Raw genomic sequence first — 23,051 nt, forward strand, 5'->3', positions numbered from 1 at the left:
GGGTTCATAAACTCTCCCTGCCTAAAACACACACACACACACACACACACACACACGCAGTGCATAAATACAAATGTATGTGTAGCAGGGCAGGTTAAACCCTCCCTGAATCAGTGACTTGCGTCACGTCATTATGACGTCACGGCCTGCCCGGTACATGTCACCGGGAATGTGTCATGGTATGGGACCCACCATTTCCTGTTTCCGGGTATGTTGTTTACGTCTCCTGAGAGTGGGATTCGGGAACTTGCCTGTGCTTCATCGCACGTTAACTACTGCATGCTTACTCCCAGGTATGTTTTATGGGTGTTTTTAAGTAAGTGTTGGCAGTAGCAGGGCTTCGCTGTTTATGCTTTGTGTTTTAGCTAGCCGCCGCCCGTGGGGTCCCGTTAATTCGCTGTTGACACTAACCATGGTAAAATGAGTGACCAGCTTCTCAGTGTGTATTTTGTTGTTCGGTTTTAATTTTGTCTTTTTCTGTTGTTAAATATATTGTCTTATCTGTAGGCACCCTTGTATGGCTGGCGGCGTGTTCCTGTTGCCGGGGCAACGAGGCTAAAACTCCGGTTGACCTCTGCATGCGCTGCTGTTTTGTTCCGACTTAGTGTTTGTTTCTGTTTCTGTTTCGTTTCTATTGCTCATGTTTTGTTTTCTTTTATTTTTGTGCCGGTTGGGCTTCTGCTTACAGCGGTTTGTATTCTTCAATGAAGCCAGTTTAGCTTCTTTGAGTTTGCAGCTATTTGTTTCAACGCTGTATTTTGCCCTCAGGGAAACACTTCCATCTCCCTGCCACAGGTCGATTAATATTGGGGCATTCAGAGTTGCTTTTTCTTTATGATTTTATACCCTCGATGGTGTCTTTTCCCAAGGTATTTTGTATTTTATTTTCTTAAATTTTGGAATTCTTTATTTTGTAAGCATCTTGCATTTGCTTGCTTTTGAGAAACTTTATCTGTAATTTGTGTTTACATATTATGCCTAAACTGCTGCTTTTGCACTGGATCTGCTTAAGCCTTGCTCATTATTTATAACAAGGGCCTACTCATACGGTGCCAATTGGTTTTGTCAATTTATTGTGTTATGTCTATTGCAGGAGCTGTGTGCCCAAGGCAGAGCGGCTAGCTTTATTTCCCTTCATTGGTGATGGTGTCCCTCTCACCGAATGCTGTGTTTGTCACCTATATCAGACTTCATTGTGTGTATGTGTATTTGTGTGCACTGTTGTGTGGTGGAGTCTCTCTCTCTCTCTCTCTCTCTCTCTCTCTCTCTCTCTCTCTCTCTCGGGACCCATTGTTCCCTAGATCTAGCCTGCCTTCTGCTGGTAAGCCTCAGCTATGTAGTTATGATTTCTATTTGAAAGTCAATTTGTGTCATGGACTAACATTTTTTTTTTTTTCCCAACTTAAATTATATATAATTTGAATGGGAACTCTGTGACTGGATTCCAATACTGCATGTGCCATTTAGGTGTTCTTGCTGTATTGGTTTGAACACTTATTTTTTCTTCTTTGTGCTAAATAAAGATCTCTATTTTTATAATTGGACCCACGTCTCAACGACCCTGTGTGACATGTTTGGTTAAATCTAGTGTTTTCATTAACATTTCCCAGGGTTTTGTAGTCGAACTCTTTTCTAACTTGAAACCTCAATTTATCATTTTACTCTACTCTGTCCTCTGCAGGGTTGGGAGGGTTACTTTTGAAATGAATTCCACTACAGATTACAGAATACATGCTGTAAAATGTAATTTGTAACATATTCCATTAGATTACTCAAAGTCAGTAATGTATTCTAAATATTTTTGGATTACTTCTTCAGCACTTGTTTTGACTATAAAAACTCTGCCAGTACAGTAAGACAAAATACACCTGTTAAAAATACATTCTCTGAAAAACCTAAATATTTTATGCAGTGTTGTTTCTAAAACAAGATAAATCAAATTAATCTTGTTTTAAGGATTTTTTCGATATTTTTACAGGAAAACAATACAAAAATGATTATCAAGAATATGATTTTTGCCCTAATATCAAAGGTCTTACTAGGAAAAAAAAACATTATGATCCAAAGTGAATTTTCTTGATAAATATGATTGTGCGTGGTAACATGTACATGTAAAATGGCTAGAAATAGCATTTTAGCTTAGCGTAAAGCTGACAGTTTACACAAGGTTTATTTCTATTTCTTCTGCTCCAAACTTACTTAAGACTTTCTTCTCTGTCTGCTCGTATGAATGTAACACATCATAAGAAAGTGTTTTACCGCTGTTCAAATGCACTTTGGATCACATCATTTATATGTATAAATGTTTTCCATCTGAAAGGACTAAATATTAAATGAAACAAATGACAATAAAATGCAAAGTAATCTCTTCAGTAATCAAAATACATTTTGAATGTAACTGTATTCTAAATACCAATGATACAGTTACTTATATTTTGTATTTTAAATGCATAATCCCGTTACAAGTATTCCGTTACTCCTCAACCCTGGTTCTCTGCTACATAGGAATGTACCACTGAACATGTGCACACAGTGTCAATTTCAGATATGAGCAGCTTAAATAATCAGGAAAAAAACAATCATATTACATAAATTAACCAAACTAAACCGATCATTTAATACCCCCTTCTGGAATTTACACGAGACTGAGCCGTTGAATTAGACACGCCCCTCTTTACAAAACACCATACTCCAAAAGACCACTGAGCAGTGCATCTTAAGGTTGTCAAACACAAGAGTAGTCACCTTTTAGTGCTGTCACAGAGACCGTGTGAGATATCTCGGGACACTCATTTCAGTGATATCTTTCAGGGAGAAGGAATATTTTCTCCATTCCATTAAAAAATAAAATAAAAATCGCTTACAGCACCGTTTAAAGCAATATTCCAAGTTCAATGCAAGGCGCTGTAAACGTGTTTTTTTTTTTTTTTTTTTTTTTTCTCTCAATGGAAAGGTATACAAACATTTTACTACTCCCTGAAAAATATTAATGAAATAAGTGTCCTGAGATATCACACCGGTCTCTGTGACAACTCTGGCTAGACTTTGTAAACAGAAAACACAAATGTGTCCGGGCCGCGATCTCTGACGCTTTCTGCCTGTCAATCATTTTTCTCATAGTATTGTAGTTGCAATGTTTATGCAGCGAATTATTGAGGCATAACGCCACTTTTATGCCATGTTGTCAGTTGAGGGCGCTTTTTTGCTGCTGTTGTTTTTGACAACCGTTTCTGCGTAAATAAAGCTCATTTGGTTTTGGGAAAATGGGGCTAATCCAACGGCTCAGTTTGTAGAAATTCTAGAAAGGCCAAAATCGTTTACAACACCTTTTTAAACTCAGTTGACAGCATTTCTGGTATAATGTTGATCACCACAAATTCTTTAGACTCGTCTGTACTTTTCTTTAAAAAAACAAACAAAAATGGAGGTTACAGTGAGGCATTCACAATGCAAGTATATGGGGCCAATTTTTGTAGGGTTTAAAGGTGAAAATGTGAAGCTTAATTTTATAAAAGCACTTACATTTATTCTGTTCATTTATTTTTTGAGCTGTAAAGTTGTTTAAATTGTAATTTGTACAGTCATTTTAGGGTTTGTTTACATTACATCGTCATGGGAACGAAGTTGTTAAATTGACTAACTGTACAACAAAAAGGTTAGAAAGTGATTGTGTCACACTAAATCATGTTTACACACATAGTTGACAATTTGTGGCTATACTTTGATAACGGTGAGTACTTTAATGTTTATGGATTGGCCCCATTATTCAACATTCAGTATAATATTCAACATTGTGCTGTCGCTTGAGCTTAACTTGTATTGAACCTGCAATATTTCTTAATTAAGAGAATGAAGGATAAAACAAAGCCATCTAATTTTCTGTTTTTATAAAAGCCACAGCATAAAGATCAAAAGGTACTCTGCTCATGTACATCAGACATCACACACTCACACATCTTAATTGGAGTTGGTAACATTTTGCAAACATCAACAATTGATTCAGCTACTTACACCTTTTTTCTTACGTTAATCACTTGTTATAACCTTATGATTTGTAACAAATCATAAACGTTGCCACAGACACTAATTAGCTTGGCAAAATGTGTTTCTAGCTATTAACTTGAGCATGATTTTTGCCTCAATGCATGTCTTGGATGTTCATAATAGGTAGAAATATGTTCATTAGAATTCTGATACAGATGCCCCTTTCCACTGCATTAGTTTGTCAAGAAAACTACAAAGAAACTGAACAGAAAAGGTACATTTCCTCTACATAACTTCATTTCCCATCACAAATGACTGAATAATGTTTGATTCAACAGCGCCCTCTACTGTGTGCCAGAGGGTGTACTCTGTTGCTAAGCTATAAAAGGACAATACAACTCTTGTATCAAAGCTGCAAAGTTCAATATCAACAATTGTATAACTTGAGCAATACAGCTTTCTTCTCCCCAGCCGAGGTGTCCATCAGTTTGAAGAATATGTGTATAGGATAATGCAACCTGACTTGAACACAGATTTACAGTATAAATAAATGTATATTTTAATAGCTTTGGCAGCTAGTAATTACAAGTCCACTGTCAATGAATTTGAGAGATGAAACAACTATAATATTGCAACACCAATTAAATATACACCATTTTATTTGGAAAGAATGTGCATTTCATACCAAAAGCGTACCAGAGATTACAGCTTCCCTTTCAAATAAGATAACTGTAAATCAGTAAAACCCTTCACGTTTAAACATGTGGCTACAGGTCATTGAACATTGATCAGACAAACAGAGCTAGAGTCTAATTTAATTTAAAGCAAGGTGAACCGGGGTCATGTAAAGGCAAGGGATAGTCCTGTCAGTGTTTTAATATTCTTTGAATGTTTATGACAGCAAAATTATAGATTTAACTTGACAGATCAGCCTGGTAAATACTAATTTTAGTAATTCATATTAAGTTACACGCAAACAAAAGAGTACCAACTGGGTAGCCATAGTGCATGTTTCTATTTGGCAACAGTAAACACATTTTATGCATAACTGATTATTTCTGAAGAATTTTAGATCCTTTTATGAGTAAAGACATATTTTAAGGGTAGAACTCTTACCTTTAAAAACATATTCACGTTTTTGAGTGTCTACCTACTCTTTCTTGACATGAGCACCATTATTATTACTGTTGTGCCTATTTACGCCATTTGAGTTCAGCTTTCCTTCTGTCATTAATTTCTTGATGTGGTCGTGCGGCCCCTTTCCCATCAGCGCGGAAGGGTACCGGTAAGAGCTTCCAAGCCGGTCCCACAAGGTGAAGTACTGCCCATAGTTATAGTCAAAGAAGAGGTGGTGGTCTGTGTGGTGAGCTGAACCATTAATGACATTCTCAAGCAGGCTGGGGACGCGGTAGTCCCCATCATGGATGGAGATGGTCCATATGTTGACAAACACGTACAGGGCTAAATACAGCACCTTGTGTAAAGGGAAGAAAAAGGGGTAGATATGGTAGGGTAGACCCTGAAGAAATCCGTCCACAGGGTGGAAAGCGTGGCTGGCAAATGGAGATGGTATCTTCCAAATGTGGTGCGGTTTGTGAAAATACTGAGTTTGAGGGAAAAGGTGAAAAAGCATGTGAATATCAAATTGTTATTATTTGTATTTTTTGAAAATATGCAGATAGGATTTAAATATTGTAAAATTACATTGAGCTGAGAGTACTACACTCTCATTTGTATTTGAAATTATTAAATATATTAAATTAGCCATCATGTTTAAGAAACAAAAATTCCATGTATTACAATTTCTGAATGATGAGCGTTCAGAAATTGTTTCCACAAGGCTATTACTTAAACGTATACAGTATAAACTGCTTTTAATGTTTTATTTACCTTATATATCAACTTGTGATGAAGGAATCTATGAATCCAGTAAATGCACATGTCAGTAAAAAAAAGAAAGGACACCATGCTGAAAATCAGTCCTGTCCAACCTAGAAAACAAGCAAAAACTGTATGAGATGGTTATGCCCATAGCAACAAGCTCATCCAAAGCACATCTGACAGCCTGCATCAATAGCATATTCTAACATTAGGGCTGTCAGTGTTTTTGTGCATTAAAACTCGCTCTTTATTTTACTCGCTTTTTATTTTAATATGAACTACAACCCAGCTGATAAAGCAGAAGGATATGTTCATACAGTGCTCATTTAAAATGAACTTTGATTGGCATTCCTGAATACATCCCTGCTCTCTTACCAAGCGGTGATTCGTCGACATGGTCGTACAGTTTGCTGTAGCCTCTAACCTCGGCAAAAAACAATGCAACTGTGGGTATGCTGATCCAGGGCAGAGACCACAATGCATACTTTATTTCTCGTTGCACCTGGTTCTGTGGGGGGAAATAAAGGGGGAAAAAAGTCATTAATACACTCCTTTTATTTCAGATCATAAACATGTAGCTGAATGGGTAAACAAACCTCCAAAAATTGAGGGTGTTGCTTCAATTTGTGGTCAAAAATGAAAAAGTAGCTTAATGCACCCAGGCCTAAATAAAGGATCGCAGCGCCCAGGTTGGTGACCACCATCAAGCTGATGATCTGTCGCAGAGGCTGGTCCGCAGGCCATGATGAGGGGTATACATATGGAGTTAAGAAGTAATAATCTGCAACGTTCAGCACAAGATCCATCTTTGACCCTATGAGATGGAGAAAAGTGTAGTTAACTCACTAAAATACATAAATAAAAGGCCAAAAGTTTCTGGTCATATTTAACCCCAAATAATAATAACAATTAATAATAAAAGTATATTTTGCATAAAAAAATTAAGCCTACATTTAGAACCATTTCATTTTGTAATTTTTATTTATTTATTTATTTTTGCATTGTGACATTATTTTCAGGACATCCATTTTCATTTCCATAATGCATCTGCATATAAATAAATAAGGATTCTCATTACCATAACAGTCATTTCCTTTTTACTGTATTATAATAAAAATATGCTGTTGTACAATTATTTTTTAAAATTAAAATCAGGGGAAATGAAAGGCAGTACATATAAACAAAGTACTGGTGGTGGTTGAGGAGATTCCCCCTATACTATGTAAAGTGCTTTGAGAGCCAAGAAAAGTGCTATATAAATGTAAGGAATTATGAATTATTATTATATAATATTACATAACATTATTTATTATGTATAATATGCAATGTGCCATGAAAATAATGTAAAAAAACAAAAAAGTTATGAAAAAATAAAATAATGAAGCCCTTATTATAATAGGCTTCATTTTCTATATACAAAAAAATAAAAACAATATATATATATATATATATATATATATATATATATATATATATATATATTATTCATTTCTTTTGATTTTGGAGCAAAATAGGACCAGATTGCAAGATAATTACCCATCTGAGCATCACTGCCGTATTTTAATCATAAAACTGCATGATTTAAAAGAATATTGAGAGGAACATTTGAAAATGACACAATATTCACCCAAACTTGCGAGCAATAAAACAGCAAGACAAAAGGAGTCAGAAAAAGATCAAATACAGAATAAATGCAGTGTTGATAACAATGTGAGACTATTAATAAGAATAACAAATGGCTATTGGACTGAATACTATAAATGTATGAAAAATTATCTCACCTGTAAAGGTGTCGTCGAAGACACACCAGCGAGGGAAACAGTAAGTTCAATGACTCTGTAGAAACTATTTATTACTCAAACCGCGACGCTGCCAATAGCGCTCACTTCCTCACAGTGCGAGCCCGTTTCTTGACATTTCATTGGACAGATGCGAGATCTGGTCATGGCGTTACAGATAGATGTAGCGGAATCCCTTAAAGAAACATTGTAATTTTTGTATTGCTTTATCCACGTTAATCGGGTTACATATGTGTGTTAGGCATGGATATCGTTGTGATTCTAACATTTAAAAATAAAATAAAAGTTATTGCAGGAAATGACCAACGAATATGACGTCGTCATCAGAAAGCGACATATCAACGGTCTGTGTGCAATATAATTACTTTTGCGGAGAGCCTCTAAAGAGCTTTTATGATAAGAGTGCATTACGGCACAGTAATACATAACACATCACCTAGTTACGATTCAGTGTTTCAAACTAAGTTTGATATTTGTGTGCCTTTGAACAGTCCAGATGGATAGTGAGGTGCAGCGAGATGGAAGAGTTCTTGATCTCACAGATGATGCCTGGAGAGAAGACAGGCTGCCATATGAGGATGTGACAATCCCACTGGTAAATCAGTTTATTTGTTAAATCACTGCTTATAACCTGACGTCATCGTAGGGCAAAATTGTTCCTGGGACGTTTGGCTGTAGAACCATTGCATGAAAAGTCTGTACAGTAGTCTTTATACAAAGGCAAGATTACGCGACCCATTTGTCACTGAATAATGTCTCTTTTAATACCCTTTCTGTTCTTTACAACAACAACAACAACAACAGCAATAAAAATAAACATTTAATTCTAATCACGCATAGCACAGATGAAATAAATCCATTCGAGTCTCCCTTGTTAACATGCGCTCATTTAAAGATGCTGTTTACAGAAATGCAGGATTCCTTTAAAGAGACAGTACCGGTTTTTAGTGATGAACAAATCAATGTAAATACCTGTAAATAGTACAAATTATGAAATTAAATAATACAGATGTACAAATTATAATATATGCAATATAATATTATACTTATTGATTAAATACATTGATTTGTTCATTTTTAAAAAGCTAAAATGTGACCAAAATGATGAAAAACGAATAAAATATAATTAGTAACATTAATATTTTCATATTGTACCTAGTTAGAAGGTCCCCTGTATAATTCACGGAATTATCTGGGAGAAAATGTATTTCATATTTAAGCAAAATGGACATTATAACTGAAATATACAAATATGAATCGATATTGCATCGAAATTTAATCAAGAGCTTGTGAATTGGAATCGAATCGGGAAATCTGTATCGATACCCAGCCCTAATAGTCATGGCAATATTCCACAGATTACAACAGGTTCTTTATAAATTGTGTTTTACCAATTTAAAGTACCCACAATCAAAATATATGGTGTCATTTAAATGAATATTCTGGAGATCAATCAACAGCATTTGTGGCATAATGTTGATGACCACAACATGTTTTAATTTTGTCTTGAACCTCTTTGCTTTAAAAAAAAGAAAAAGAAAGAAAGAAAGAAAAAGATAAAGTAACAATCGAAGTGACAGTGAGGCACTTACAATGGAAGTGAATGGAGCCAACTTTTGGAGGAATTAAAGGCATAAATGTGAAGCTTATAATTTTATAAAAGCACTTATATTCATTTTTCTATGAAAACTCATGTATTATTTGAGCTGTAGAGTAGTTTAAATAGTTATTTTTAGTCATTTTAAGGTTTGTTGACATTACATCATCATGGTTATGAAGTTGTAAAATTGGCTATAACTTTACACAGAAAACGTTGGTTAAGCTATTTTATCACACTAAAATCATGTATATTGTTTATGTGTTGTGTCTATACTTTTAAAACAGTGAGTATTTTAATGTTAAGAGATTGGCCCATTCACTTCCATTGCAAGTGCCTCACTGGAACCCAATTTTTGCTTTTTTCATAGAAAAGGGAGGACAAGTCTAAATAAATTTTTGTAATAATCAGTATTATGCCAAAAATTCTGTAGATTGAGCTTAACTTGTATTGAACCTGGAATATTCGGTTAATTGTTTTTTTTTTTTTTTTTTTTTACCTAGAGTGAACTTCCAGAAGCAGAGCAAGACAACGGTGGATCGACTGAGTCAGTCAAAGAGCAAGAGATGAAGTGGTCAGATCTCGCCCTTCAGAGTTTGCATGAAAACACCTCAAGCCTTGGCTCGTAGAGGAGAAGGTGCTCTGTCCTCCAGCCATGTATCTGTCCACCATATCAGTCTCTGATTCAGGATTTACAATGGAACGAGCTCAGCAACATGCTCGATTAATTTGTTAATTCCGTGTTGTTTCCATGTGTTTATATCAAAATAATTAAATAATATTTAAAGTGGAATTCAAATGCAATTAAAATTTAGAGTTCTGTCTTGGTGATATGCATGTTTAAAGGCCCATCATAGTGGTTCACTGATCCTGTTTGGACTAAAAGTTTTAAGTCATAGACTGATATATCACTCAAGTCCATTTTAATAGGCCAATATTTGGGCATTTTGAGTTTATCGATAAGAATGATATCGGCGTCTGCTTGGCTAATTAACATAAGTGTTAGTCTCCCTTGTGTTGGTTTCAAAATCTACCAGTAACCTTATCAATAAATAATGAACAACGACTGTTTTTTTGGGGTCTAATTTGTTTCCGTCTTATATTGTTTGGGGTGGAGTACATGTAAAATAAGTAATTGTCTCAGCCATATTGTGTGCATTTAATCTGTCATCATTGAATTGTATAGCCTATATCAATATTATATTACCCATCGGCTAACATGCCTCCTAGATATCGGTATTGGCAATTGAGGTTTATCACATAAAAATTTATAATACTTCTTTCTAGATAAGTTAGTAATTTAGCAGTTGCCCCTCATCCATACATTACCCTGACTGCAGGGACAGCTATCCTAAAGAAAGGTTGTCATCCAATATCAGGAACACTCCCATACTGTCTCTACTTGAAAATGCAACCTGTAGTCACAACCGTTGTGTGATTGTGATTGTCACCACTCCTCAGCATCCTTAAAGGGTCTATTAGTAAAACATTTTGAGTGAAGGATTGAAGACCTTAATATGAACTAGACGCATCAGACTCATTGATTACACAAACCAAACAGTTTATGATGACGATGATAGCTTGTGGCATGTAATTGTGATTGAACTATGCTGAGGATTCTGTTAAAATGGGATTTGTAAGTGACTGGATAAAATGTTGGACTATATTAGCATTAATTATATAATAATTGGATTAAAAATGCAAAAGAAAGGAATCAATAAATCAATCCTTCTCTTAGGCTAGACTGAATTTTATTTGGGTTTAAAGATGACACTGAAATGCTCCAAATGTTATAACAAATAGCACAAATATATATTTGAACCATGGCTAACTACCATGACATGGATAATATTATGTTTCAGTAATAGCCAACATGTATAGTATAATACTATCTCGGTTTTACATATTGTCAACTAGGTGGCTCCTTAGGCAGATGCATAGAGGGTTGGGGGATTATGACCAAACAACTATCCATTTATGTCTTGATATTAACATATTAAATTATATCATAAATTGATGGCCTTTTTCAGCAATGTACTGTCCAAAATCAATAAAAAATAATTTATTTTACAATAGCTATAGTATTTTACAAATAATGCTAGTTGTAGAATGCATTTATTTTACAGAGAAAAATATTATTGTAGGTTCACTCATTTGCTAGCTATACTTTAAAATGTTAGAAAGAAAAAATCATCCCAAAAAGTTTGTAAAGTCAAAAAGTGTCATTGAGGCTGTGTGATATCAGACTGCAGGGTCATACATGCATAATTAAATTAGGCCCTAAGGCTTTAATGCTAAAGATAGATTTTGGGTCAAGTCATCTTGAGGGGTACGCAAGTTTAGAAATACAGATTTATGATTTCAGTTTGGTCCCATAAAATAGAGGTTACATGAGTACCTTTATTTTTTTAACAATAGCCACCCAACCATTTTTTTCAGTCTAAAAAACAAAAACACGGCATATTAACTTCAATCATAAAAGTGCCGACAAAAATGAACTTCATAAGACGAAAAAAAAAAAAAACAGATGTTATCAGGGAATTGACCACAAACATACAAATTATGCCATTTCGAGCTTGGGCTCCATTAAATACCTCAATTAAACACTAATTTAAAAGCATTGTTTTGCAATATTAATTACTGTTTGACAGAACAGAACATGCAATGACTTGGCAAAACAACATAAAAACTATGGGTCCCCCAATAATAAACTATCCTTTTAAGTAACTAAAATAATGTCATCTCAAGTTGAGAGATTTTTCATTCCTTGGGTAATGTGCTGTCATTTACATTGTAAAAGCACAAACTGTTCAGTAGAAATAAATGAAAGGACTGTGCAGGCCAACATCTGTATGAAAACTTCTGCAACAGCAGTCCTCATTCATTGTTTGGTCCCTCTAACAACAAAGAGCAACCTATCCAACCTCATTTCAGTCAGTCTTGTCAGTCATTCACAAGTTTTCAAATGAAGAAGAAAAAATAAATCCAGATGCTTGTGATTAAACTTCACCAGATGTAAGGTAATGGTACATTTTGGACAAATGAAAATATGCACATTTTAGACCCCCAACCTGAAGGCAGATATTTAAGGATTCCATGTCCAACCTAGTTGAGTACATTGAGTTTAAAAGGAAGGTATGATGACTTTAACAGGTTTTCCCTTTCACTGTTACTGTAACATTCAGAAAGTACACAATATACTGTATATCAAGGTACACAGAACTGTTCTGTAAAGATAGATTACATGCATTTCTAAAATGCAAACCTTAAAGTTCCAATTATATCCCATACCAGACATTTTCAAAATAATAAAACAACAAAAGAATCCTATATAACCAGTAGTTTTTTCTCTCTTCCAAATATACATTACTCTTCTGGTTATGATTTTTGTACCATTTGTTAATATCACACAGAGTATCTACAATATATGACAAGTTATATTTCCATGTCACAATGTGGCTGTTTAACAACTGATGAAATTATGGTACATTCAGCTCAGTAAAAAGTCATACATTTCTTTGTACATTTAAAAAAAAATTAAGGAAACTGAATGTAAACAGTCATGATGCAGTCCACTGTCCTGCAGAGGCTGCTGAACTATATTGAAGCTTTCAATAATAATTCAATTAATGTCAAAAATCCATCCCACCCATTGTCTTTAAAGGCCTGAATCACTCAGCATTAATCTCCGTCTCGAGCCTTTGTGATGAAAACTCAGCTTGGATAAAGGCGCCTTGTCCCAAGGCAGTGGAGTATGCCTGATTACTGTTTGTAGATGAGAAACCAGGGCTGTGATAGGAGCTGGAGCCACCCCGATTTGCTACTGAGGTTTGGGACTGAGGTACTGGGTGGTAATCATCCAGGTTGTCGTAGTGTGACTGTACAGTAATGGTGCTTTGTCTCTGCCCCTGTGACTGATGAGAGTAGGATCCACTATGTTCTGAGCAGTCTGGTAAATTGGAGGGAAGACTGGACTGGTTATAATGCTGCCGTTCTTGTACACTATGCAATCTCTCAGGCTTGGGTGGAGGAGCTGGCTTCACAGGAGCTGCTTGTTCATCTTCACTGGTGCTGCTAGTGGTTTTAACCCTGCATGTGTGCCGATCTAAATCTGACATTTCATAATGAGGCTGTGTGCTTCTGCCCTCTGAATGTTCCTGCCAATGTTTACCACTCAGTTGCTTTTCCCCTGGCTCAAACTTTGGGTCAACATGGGAACCCTCTGGTAAATGGTGCATACTTTGTGGTGGAAGTTGTGATTGATGTGAATGGATTGACGAGTAGGTTCTGGAGCTGCCTTGTTTGGTGGGTTTGTTTCCCATTCCATTTCCCTGGCAATGCTTCTCTGTTTCCATATACAAAAGGACATCTGGATCTGAGATAAGATGCCTGGGAGCATACTGAGATCCAGCAGCTATATTGTATCTGGCCTCCTTTCCCTCAGCGTTCATCAAAACAGTTTTGCCAGGATCTGATTTGCTGCGCAAGTGTAAAATGTCTAAACCACTAAAATCCACGGGTATGTACGGTCCCACATTGTCATACTGAGACATGGCAGAACCCTTCACCTTCTGCCTGGCTTGGCTTTCTCTTCGAATAGAGTGTATACGAAGCCTTTCTGCTTCTTCTGGGTCCCAAAAGTAAACACTCCCCTTAGAACCACCGTAAGGAGGCATGTCCCTGCTAATAAAGCCATGCTCCTTCAAAGGAATGACATGCCGTGAAAGGTAGTGATAGCCACCAGACTTGGCTCCAGACCTGCTTTGGAGAGGGGCTGTGTCCCGACCACTGAAAGAATGAACATGCCGTAAGCGGATAGTACCATAATGGTCTACATCGTAGTACGGGGAATCCAGGGGATGAGAGCCAGAGTAGGGGCTGTAACGGTACTGTACTCTTCCATTTTCAAAATAAGGCTGCAGTTGTGTGACATGATAGTCAGCTTGAGATGAGGGTTGATGAGACTTGCACTGGTAGACTGGCCGCTGGTAATAAAATAGCTCATCATCTGGTGGAACCTCAGTTCTGGTGACTGGCATTGATCGAACAGCAGTGGGGGGCACATGTAGGGAGTGAACCCTACGTATAGTTGGGTACAGTGTAGGTCCATCTACAGGACTGTAGCCATGGATGTGATGCACTGAGCTTGGGGAGATGTATTCACCTTTTGGTGGGCCACGAGATTTGAAGGACTGGTGATAAGACCTGGGTCCAATTGTATTGTATCGCCCATCAACGTGACCTCTAAAAGAAATCTGTGGCTCTGATTTAGACACATAAGAAATGTGTGGTGGGACACTCTCTGGTCGGTAATGGTATCCCATTGAGGACAGGCCTGAAGGGGTTACCCGCTGATTGTAATATGCCTCTGCTGTGGGCTGCAGTAGGGATGCCTCTCCTTTCGAGTGGTAAATATAACCTGACTGATGACTGAAAGACCTGCGATGAGGTGGATGAGATTGTGAAGGAGTCTCATCCACTGAGCCTCGCATGGATGTCTCTGATGAGATACCATGAAAGTTGGCTGGATTTGCAGCCTCAGTATTGCAGAGAGCAGCCATTGCTAGTTTACTCTCATTAGAGCGAACAGGGGGTGTCGGGGGTGTCACTCCATGAGTGTAATGTTGGGGAGCTCTATCTGCTTTTGGATGGACAGGTTTTATGGCTTCCCATGGTTTTTCCACAGGGTCAAGAGGTGCTGCAGGGGTAGGTGCAACTCTAGCATTGGGCTGAGATTTTGGCTGAAACTGAGGCTGCGCTTGTGACTGAGGCTGCGCTTGAGTTTGAGACCGAAATGTTGAATGAAGTAAAGTTTGTATTTGTGGCTGAGGCTGGAGAATTGCAACTGGTTGTTCTGGCGCCTTTGTGGGTTTTGGTGGTAGGACATTTTCGGCCATGTGGATCTAAGGATCAAGCATGAACAAACACTGTTAGTATCTTTTTCTTTTGGTATTTACATGTGCTGTAATTTAAATAGTTGATAACAATACCAATGAAATATTAGGATTGTTAATACCAATTCCAATACCACAACAAAAACTTGAATTTAAAAATGAGCATAAAAATTTAATAAACACAATTGCATGTAGCTTTAAACTTTAAGTACTTCCATACGTGTCTGTTGACACATTTCTTTTCGACTAGCTTTGGAGGTGATACTGCCTCAATAGCACTACTTCTCGCCATGTTTTTCTGTTGTGCCTGTGAACATTCACAGGTTCCTGGCGGGCTGCCAGGCAGACAGCAACCAGGTGCAACTTTACAAGTTCTACAATGGCAAAGGCAGACATTGGAAAGTTAACAATCCTAATATGGCAAAGGCTTAGCCCAGAAATATTTCTTAGGTATCTGGATACTCCAGGAAGGTTAAAAAGCAACAAAAGCATGACCAAATATTCATTAGTTAAGTCTTCATTGTAGTAGTATTCAGAATTTCATCATTGCCATACCAAATTGAGTCAGTACTACTGATATCATTGCTTTCCAGTTGTTTATAATTATAGGATAAAAAATAATTTACAGATATTTCTAGGTGGATTTTAATTTTTTATGTCAAGTCCCAATATTTTGAATGAATAGATTTAAACAATTAGTGTACAAATATTTCACTCATCTGCCACTGCTCACCTCAGAGCTGGGTTGTTGAGTGACAATATCCTTGCTGCTGATGGCTGATGTAGTGGCTGTAGTAGTTGTTTTGGTTGTGCTCACAGGTGTCTGGCCCACAGCAGGCTGCTGCCTTTCTGGGCTTTTTTGTGTTTGGGAAATATGAGATTGAGAAGGTTGTCTGGAAGTTATAGCACTCTGGCTTGGGGTCACTGGTGTGACATTGTCCTGGCTGTTGCACAAAGTCCTAGGTTGCTTTCTGCTATCAGCTGTGTTCAGGTGCAGACTAGCTGAGTGAGTCAGTTTTTCAGCTGGCATGGAGGGTGGTGAAGACGTAGGAGCAGAAATCTGCAACATTTCTACTGCAGCTTCTTCCAGGGATGACTGTGACAGCAGGGAAGGGGGAGGAGGCCAGTCCAGGGTCTCCAGCGACTCCTGTGGTCTAAGGGGAGAGACTGGTGTTGGGGGTCCAGAGGATCGCCTCTGAGAGAGAATGGTGGCCTGCTGGGCAGATTCAGCCAGAGCTAGTGCAAGCATGCGGGCAGCGTTCTTTGGTGGGGGAGGGGGAGGGAGAAGGGACACAGAGCTGACAGGGACAGTGCCCTTTGGTGAGTCCAGAGCTACGGCTCCTATGGATGGACAAAACAGAGGGAACTCAAACAAGGAGAAGGCAGGCTAATCTTCACAAGTAGGAAAGAGCGGGAAATGTTAAGCTTGTACTATCTACAGATTGTGGACAGATTTCTCTACACTGAGCGCAATTGTGCAATGTGTTATTAGTAAAAGACTGGTGAACTAAACCTGAAAAATCAAATAATTATCTTATTAAATTGAAACCCAGCTTATTTCACAGCAGCATCAAGAAATACTGTCAAGAATTTAGGCTAGCATAGTCCTGTTTTGCAGTTCTGCTTACCTGGCTGCTCTTGAGAGCAGATGGTCTGTGGTGGCTGTGAACATTCAGTGCTTGATATGTCTTTACTCTCTTTACTCTCAAAGGTAGCAGCTTTAGAAAGTAGCTCTTGTTGAATGGCTTCACTCAGGGGCAGATCAGTGGAACACAATTTTGCTGGAGAGTCGAGTGGAGATGAAGGAGAAGAGGGCTGAAGCACAGTGCTCTCCAGCCCTTTCCTTATCATGAGGCCAGTTGATTCAGAGATGTTTAAATGAGTCAAAACCATTGACTTCTCACATCTCTCGATGGACTGAACAGCAATGTTCTCTGAGAAAGTTGCAGAGGGCAGTTCAGAAGTATCTCTTAGGGCCGGGCTGTGTTCTGGAGACAGAGAACGGCTTGTAACCTTAGCTCTGACTGGCGAGATGGGCTCTGAGCCACTGGCACTGCCGGGGCTCCTCTTCAGACTGCCTGCATCTGTGTCAAGTGAGAAAATGGACGCTTCTGCCAGAGGAAGGCTACACTGGAAAGACATGGGGTCAAAGTCTAGAGTGGCCATGCCAATGTCAGGGGGGCTCAGGTCTACATCATCAGCAGAGCGTGGGGGGGAAATGAGAGCAGGCACACAGATTAGACCGTCATCCCCGTCACTCTCTCCATGGTCCAGGTTGTCGTAGGAGTTACAGTGTTGCTTGCTATCAAGCAGATCACCATTGAAGGAAGCAGACAGAGCATCACTGCTGGAGCGAGGCCTACGTGGCCTGTACACCTTAGACTCTCCTGTGTTAAAGAAGCAGAAACATAATTATTTGACCATGCTTGCTTTACATCTACAAAAGCTCAGATGCCTGTGCAAAAAATTTTTTATCCACATTCCTTAGGTGCTTAGTCTAAAAAAATCAGGAAGGAAAAGGTTGCACACAGTGTCCATAGAAAAAAATCCTTAAAAGTTCTCTCTTTATTGGTGTACAGAGTAGTCATAGACTACTCATGGAGTATATCGTGGAGGACATATATCGTGGAGGCCGATAAATCAGCCAATATTTTGAATTTTTTAATTATCGGCACCGATTTGTTTCTTCAGGCAATAAGGGCGCCAAGAATCGTCTGCTTGCATGTGAAGCATCTGAGACATGTAAATTACCAATCACAGTTAGTTTTTTTGTTATGTGCAATCATGTAACTACAATAATAGACCGATGTGCAACACAAACTCATTTAAACGGTCTGCATATCAGAGCCGCGATAGACGCTGAGCTCATAATGTTAAAAAGCTCACGTTTCACTCTCCCTCTCTCTCTTCAACAGTTCTCTGTAACTTTTAATTAAATTGTCTAATGATTAAAAGGCAAACATAAATAAAACTATCATATACCATCTGCAAATATGCGGATACCTCGTTTAAACAGGTATAATAAACAAACCTCACAAACTAGAGCAAATACAGCATCCTGTGGAGTGCTCATATTTCTTCCTCTAATGCATGTTTTCTGTCAGCCTCTCCTCAGCATTTCCCTGTAACTTTAAAATTTCTTGTCTAATGATAAAAAGGCAAATATCATACTTCTATCATGTACTGTCTGCAAATATGCAGATGTTTTGTTTAAGCAGATGTAATACACAAACCTCAATAAAATCCAGCCGTTACTGTCAAGCGCTCATCTAAAAATATCTTCCTTTTATCAGCCAAAATCAAAACTTCAGGATCAAAAGTTCCTCTGATTCACATATAATGATTTTCAGTCTGTGACAATCCAGGCCGTTTAAACTGTCAGGAGATTTCTGGATTCGCAGGAGCGCATAGGTGCAACTTCAAAGTAAATGTCATATCCTGCACGGTATGTACAATTGGTTTGATTCGGTCTTTTGTGAGAAAATGCGATTAATAATGCGCACATGCCATCTGTGGTTGCTGGACTACTGTGTGTACTGTTATTTCTTTCTTCCTATTATATTAACAATTTCTTCATGTGCAAATAAATTATTATTGACTAAACAGAAATCAGAAGAAACTGCTATCTACCATTTAAAATGCAATCTTATTTTCAGAGTTTTTTTTTTTTTTTTTACTAAGTTTTTTTACAAAGATTTGTGTGAAATTGAGTAAATATAGTGCTGAATAAGAGTTTATTAATTTTTTTAAAATTTTATGTTTATGTTATTTACTATATTAAATTGTGTGATATATCGGCATTGTATCGGCCACCCTGCTCTCTGGATATCCGCATCGGCCATTAAAAAAAAACATATTGGTAAACCACTGACGATGATGTAATTTGAAAACGTTTTGTCTTGCAATGAGCACTTTTTGGCCTCTGTACAACAAAAATGATAGAACTTTTTAGGATTTTTTCCATGGACACAGTGTGCAAGCTTTTCCTTCCTTTTATTTGATTTACAACGTGACTCTTCAGATTTCTAAAATGCCAGTGTTCTTAAGTACACTGTTACCTTCAACATTATGTAGAGAGGTGAGAGACTCCTCACTTTTGGCAGACCGAAGAGTACCAGTGTCTCCTCTTCCTCCTAAGTAAAAATTAAGTGAGAACAGAGAAATTAATAGAATCTGTTTCTATATGACTGAGCAGAACTCTGCTAAATAGGTATCTGATGACATTATGGCAAAATACTAACCAGCCAATGCCATGGCCTTAAGTTCGTTTGGTTCACTGGGATTGCGGTGTAGTTTACGTTTAGACATTGTGGAGGACTTGCCCAGGTTGAAAAAGGACCGCCAACTGCCAACTGGAGACTTTTTAGACTTTATGGGCTGCCTTTTCCTAGGAAACAATAATAGTAGGTACAAAAATGTATCTTTATGAGAATAGCAGGCACACAGTCACTATCTTTATTCTTTATGGCAATATAAAATAATGTAATACAGACTCTGACATGGATAAAGGTTTTAAAGCTTGCAATATACCTCTCAGTGGGGAATTCAATGACCGTGTGGAATTTTCCCTGTAAGGCTGCGGGCCCCTCGCCCACCTCAATGTACTTGCTGTCTGCAGTGATGGGGGAGTTGATCTGTGCCTGGGTACGTGCCTGTGCCTCCTCTAGTGTTAGCAGCTTTGTAGAGGGGGAGGGCACCAGCAAAGATTTTGGCCGAGACAAGGAGTTGTGTCCTAAGCAGGCAAAAATGAAGAAATGAATTAAAAACACCAAAAATATTCAAAAACATTGAAAACAGAAATAGAAATCTAAATTATTTTACCTGTTCCCTCTCGTATGAGTGAGCTCAGTTTAGGGCTGAAGAGAACATCCACATGGTTAAGGATGAACTCCACCACAACTGACTGTATTCGCACCTCCATGAAGGCTGCTGTACCGCTGAAGCAAGCTGATTCTATCTGCTTTGACCTTATTGATATAGAATAAAAGGCAAAAACTATTATGAATTCTGGGGTTTATAGTCATGTTAAGATAACTTGGATTGAGGCAATGATATTTGTTCCCACATTTATATTAACAGTAGGAAATACATAACACTTGTACTGCCCCACAAGGGCAAAACGCAGTTAAAACATCAAAAGGACACTGATATAAATGCCTTCAAAGTTTTTTTGTTTTTTAGGGTGAATTTTGAAGTTACTGCCTTTTTTCACACAGTTTTCTCTGAATGCAAGAATAGCTGAGCCAAACCCAACGGTCACAGGACAGATCATTGTATAAGAGTCTAAATTTGAAAAATTATATACCAAAAGTTACTGTGTTTACTGTGTTGTGCAGTAGAGGCACATTTCATCATGCAGATATCTTACCTCAGTAAGTTGGGGGCCCAAACGATGGCCAAATTCTTTGTATGCATATTTGTTACATAGCTGAAAGTGGCCAAGCATGACAGATGTCTCATAAGAAACTCTAAGGTCCTTAAAAAAGAAGCATAAATACTAAGCATTAAAACTACTGATCCATTAAAGACATCTGTTACATAGAACTGGCATAACACCTGGATATCCATTTATGTTAACAGAGTTGTAATAACAGCCTTCATTTTCCTCAGACGTAAATGCACTTGAATTTGAATACTTGAACTGCATTAGTAATTCAATAAGTATCCTTAATGCAAATGTTTAAAGCTGCAACATTTGAAATATGAGGCCATATTGAACTGTGAGTCCTCTGGCAAACTGCAGAGGGCACTGTGGTAATTTACAAACCTATAATGCGGAGGCGGCAACTGCTGAATGACATCATGTATTTTGATCAGCCTCTCCTCGTCTGTTGCTGCTGACACAGCCTCCTAAAAAGGAGCAGAGCAGATGTAAATCAGTGTCACTGCATCCAGAACAACAACAACTAACAAAAATACTCTCAAACACAGTCCAGCTAAAGGGATGCATGTTCACAATATACTGCTGAGTGGACAAAAGCAAATGGAAAATCCCCCTCTACTGTCCAATCCGGTTTCACTGCCCCCATAGCAACCTGAAAACATTTATCCACTCTGCTCTGGCCTTTTTCATTTGCAGAGACTTTTATCTCTGTTGTAAATGTCAGTGTTTTGTTTTGCATACAGATGAACTGCTTGTAAACTAAGCGAAGACTCTAAAAAAAAATAACCAATGCACTTTGCATAAGCATTAAACCCAATCAATAGAATGAATACTCTAAGCTCTTCAGTGACTACTGAACAGTTTTGCCAGTCTCAGATAAGAGACCCACGCATACTGTCACACAAAGAACTGAACTAGAAAGGTTGTGATATCATAAGTATAGACTTATTGTTCTGATATAATGGTGCTCTCACCCAGCATTACTTGTATGATAAAGAGTGTGCGTGAGTGAGAAAAGGTTTTTTAATGGTCTCTCTGGTATAAGTGCTTACCGAGAATTTCTCATACAACTGGTAGGTGAGAAGTGGGTTGGGAAGCTCTCGAAAGTAAAGCTTGCACAGGGAACCCACACAATGTATGTCCTGGATATAAACATCTTTTGTCAGATCTGGGATCTGTTCAGAGTCAAACTCATGCCTAAAAAGAGAGAGTGTTTTGAATTAATAAATTATGATACATAATAACATGCATGGTAGTTATGTTTGTTGTTCATTTACATGTTAACCAATAATTTACTGTGCTACTAACATCAACATATGACAGAACAAGTTAACATGCAATTACGCATTGCCATTATACAATCAGAGTCAACTTTTCCTGGACATATGGTAATAAATCCCATTTAATCTCTGGTCCACTAATTTCCTCTTGTATCTAGATTCATACAAACATTCCCATCACAAAATATAATTAGCAGCCGCTTTACATTCAGTCTTTATATTCAGAGTTTCTCGTGCAGTATGATAAATCCCTATCTCTGCTACTTAATAAGGGGAGTGTGTTTATATCCTACCGCAGCTTCTGAATGTTGGAAGCGATCCCAGAGAGACGGTACATTCCATCAACAACTCCATGCTTCTCAATGAACTCAGTGCAACTCTTGAGTACCTGTGGGACTAGAGGTTTAGACAAAATGTTACTGGAGCATCCTTTTTGGCATGAAAAGTGTGAGACTTGTCAAAATGCCAGATGTTTTTGTGCACCAATTTTTCAACAATCTTCTTGGATTTGTCATGATATAAATAAATTGGACAATTGCCGTTAACTGGACCTGATTATCAGATAACATGTGCATACTGTACATGTCCTGACATGTACATGATAGACTCTCTTGTATAAGCAGTTTACTGAGTTCACATCAGGGTTATTATATTTATAAAAGTTACATCTTATTTTCAATTTTGCCTTTCAAGTTAGTTTAGTTTTCATCAGTTTTCACTCAGTGATTGTTATTTTTAGTTGAGTTTTTTCAGAGTTTTATTGTTTCAGTTTAGTTTAAAGCTGAAGTATATAATTTCTGCACCACCAAACGGAATTGCAAATGTTTTTGTTTTTTTTAAATGCTTTCTGAATACGCCCCCATCTGGATCAAAGAGTTAATCCCGCCCCAAACTCACGCCATTGGTTGAAAAACATTGTTGGGGCAGGTCTAAGCGGGTCGCTCAAAAGAAACAGACATTTTCAACAGAAACTTTGTTTACAGTTTGAGAAAATTAACCTATGAATGGCTTACTAATAGTCATCTCTGCATATTAAGCTGGGATTGGAGAAAGTATTTTAAGACAGAAAAGGTTACATACTACAGCTTTCTGTTTTTGTTTGACTTTTTTTGTATTTTAGGGTGGCCAAAAGTTAATATGCTAACTAATATAAATGTTAAATGCCTTAACGGTTTCAACCGTTTCAAACTTTAAAATATACTGCATATAAATGACTAAAAATAAACAGAATTC

The 23,051-nt window shown here is 37.6% G+C and overlaps 3 protein-coding genes across 8 annotated transcripts in view; 1 reads left to right on the top strand and 2 right to left on the bottom strand.

The window, feature by feature from the left end:
• The first annotated feature begins 168 nt into the window (after nt 1–168).
• Nucleotides 169–11,854, top strand: anapc13 (anaphase promoting complex subunit 13). Of its 2 annotated transcripts, none has more exons than XM_051678407.1 (3): nt 169–293; nt 8,156–8,259; nt 9,765–11,854. In XM_051678407.1, exons 1-3 carry the CDS (start codon nt 170–172, stop codon nt 9,888–9,890), a joined length of 354 nt encoding a protein of 117 aa, XP_051534367.1. In that variant the 5' UTR covers nt 169; the 3' UTR covers nt 9,891–11,854. The 2 variants fall into 2 exon arrangements, with proteins under 2 accessions (XP_051534367.1, XP_051534368.1); XM_051678408.1 differs by lacking the exon at nt 169–293 and adding an exon at nt 7,807–8,008.
• On the bottom strand, nt 2,914–7,797 carry LOC127429392 (lathosterol oxidase-like). Its single transcript, XM_051678401.1, has 5 exons — nt 7,647–7,797; nt 6,462–6,679; nt 6,241–6,373; nt 5,875–5,975; nt 2,914–5,587 (listed from the first exon to the last, which is right to left on the bottom strand). The coding sequence occupies exons 2-5, from the start codon at nt 6,669–6,671 to the stop codon at nt 5,135–5,137; spliced, it is 897 nt and encodes a 298-aa protein (XP_051534361.1). The 5' UTR covers nt 6,672–6,679; nt 7,647–7,797; the 3' UTR covers nt 2,914–5,134.
• arhgap32b (Rho GTPase activating protein 32b) overlaps nt 11,642–23,051 on the bottom strand; it is a 153,379-nt gene continuing 141,969 nt past the window's right edge. For all 5 annotated transcript variants that reach the window (XM_051678375.1, XM_051678374.1, XM_051678376.1 and 2 more), the window contains 11 exons: nt 22,112–22,214; nt 21,591–21,735; nt 20,923–21,005; nt 20,524–20,631; nt 19,977–20,122; nt 19,686–19,887; nt 19,397–19,542; nt 19,214–19,288; nt 16,784–17,542; nt 15,889–16,496; nt 11,642–15,164 (listed from right to left, as the gene is read on the bottom strand). In XM_051678375.1, coding sequence (XP_051534335.1) covers nt 12,933–15,164; nt 15,889–16,496; nt 16,784–17,542; nt 19,214–19,288; nt 19,397–19,542; nt 19,686–19,887; nt 19,977–20,122; nt 20,524–20,631; nt 20,923–21,005; nt 21,591–21,735; nt 22,112–22,214 — 4,607 coding nt within the window. In that variant the 3' untranslated portion in view covers nt 11,642–12,932. The remainder of the gene's footprint in view (nt 15,165–15,888; nt 16,497–16,783; nt 17,543–19,213; nt 19,289–19,396; nt 19,543–19,685; nt 19,888–19,976; nt 20,123–20,523; nt 20,632–20,922; nt 21,006–21,590; nt 21,736–22,111; nt 22,215–23,051) is intronic.

The sequence above is a fragment of the Myxocyprinus asiaticus genome, chromosome 38 (assembly GCF_019703515.2).
Source record: "Myxocyprinus asiaticus isolate MX2 ecotype Aquarium Trade chromosome 38, UBuf_Myxa_2, whole genome shotgun sequence".
NCBI lineage: Eukaryota > Metazoa > Chordata > Actinopteri > Cypriniformes > Catostomidae > Myxocyprinus > Myxocyprinus asiaticus.

Excerpts from the sequence above, each read along its gene's own strand:
- anapc13 (XM_051678407.1), top strand. The coding sequence starts at position 170 with ATGTGTCATGGTATGGGACCCACCATTTCCTGTTTCCGGGTATGTTGT. Across the intron at positions 294-8,155 it reads TACTGCATGCTTACTCCCAG|TCCAGATGGATAGTGAGGTG; the intron begins GTATGTTTTATG and ends GCCTTTGAACAG. Across the intron at positions 8,260-9,764 it reads AGGATGTGACAATCCCACTG|AGTGAACTTCCAGAAGCAGA; the intron begins GTAAATCAGTTT and ends TTTTTTACCTAG.
- LOC127429392 (XM_051678401.1), bottom strand. The coding sequence starts at position 6,671 with ATGGATCTTGTGCTGAACGTTGCAGATTATTACTTCTTAACTCCATAT. Across the intron at positions 5,976-6,240 it reads TGTCGACGAATCACCGCTTG|GTTGGACAGGACTGATTTTC; the intron begins GTAAGAGAGCAG and ends CTTGTTTTCTAG. Across the intron at positions 5,588-5,874 it reads ATCACAAGTTGATATATAAG|TATTTTCACAAACCGCACCA; the intron begins GTAAATAAAACA and ends CCTCAAACTCAG.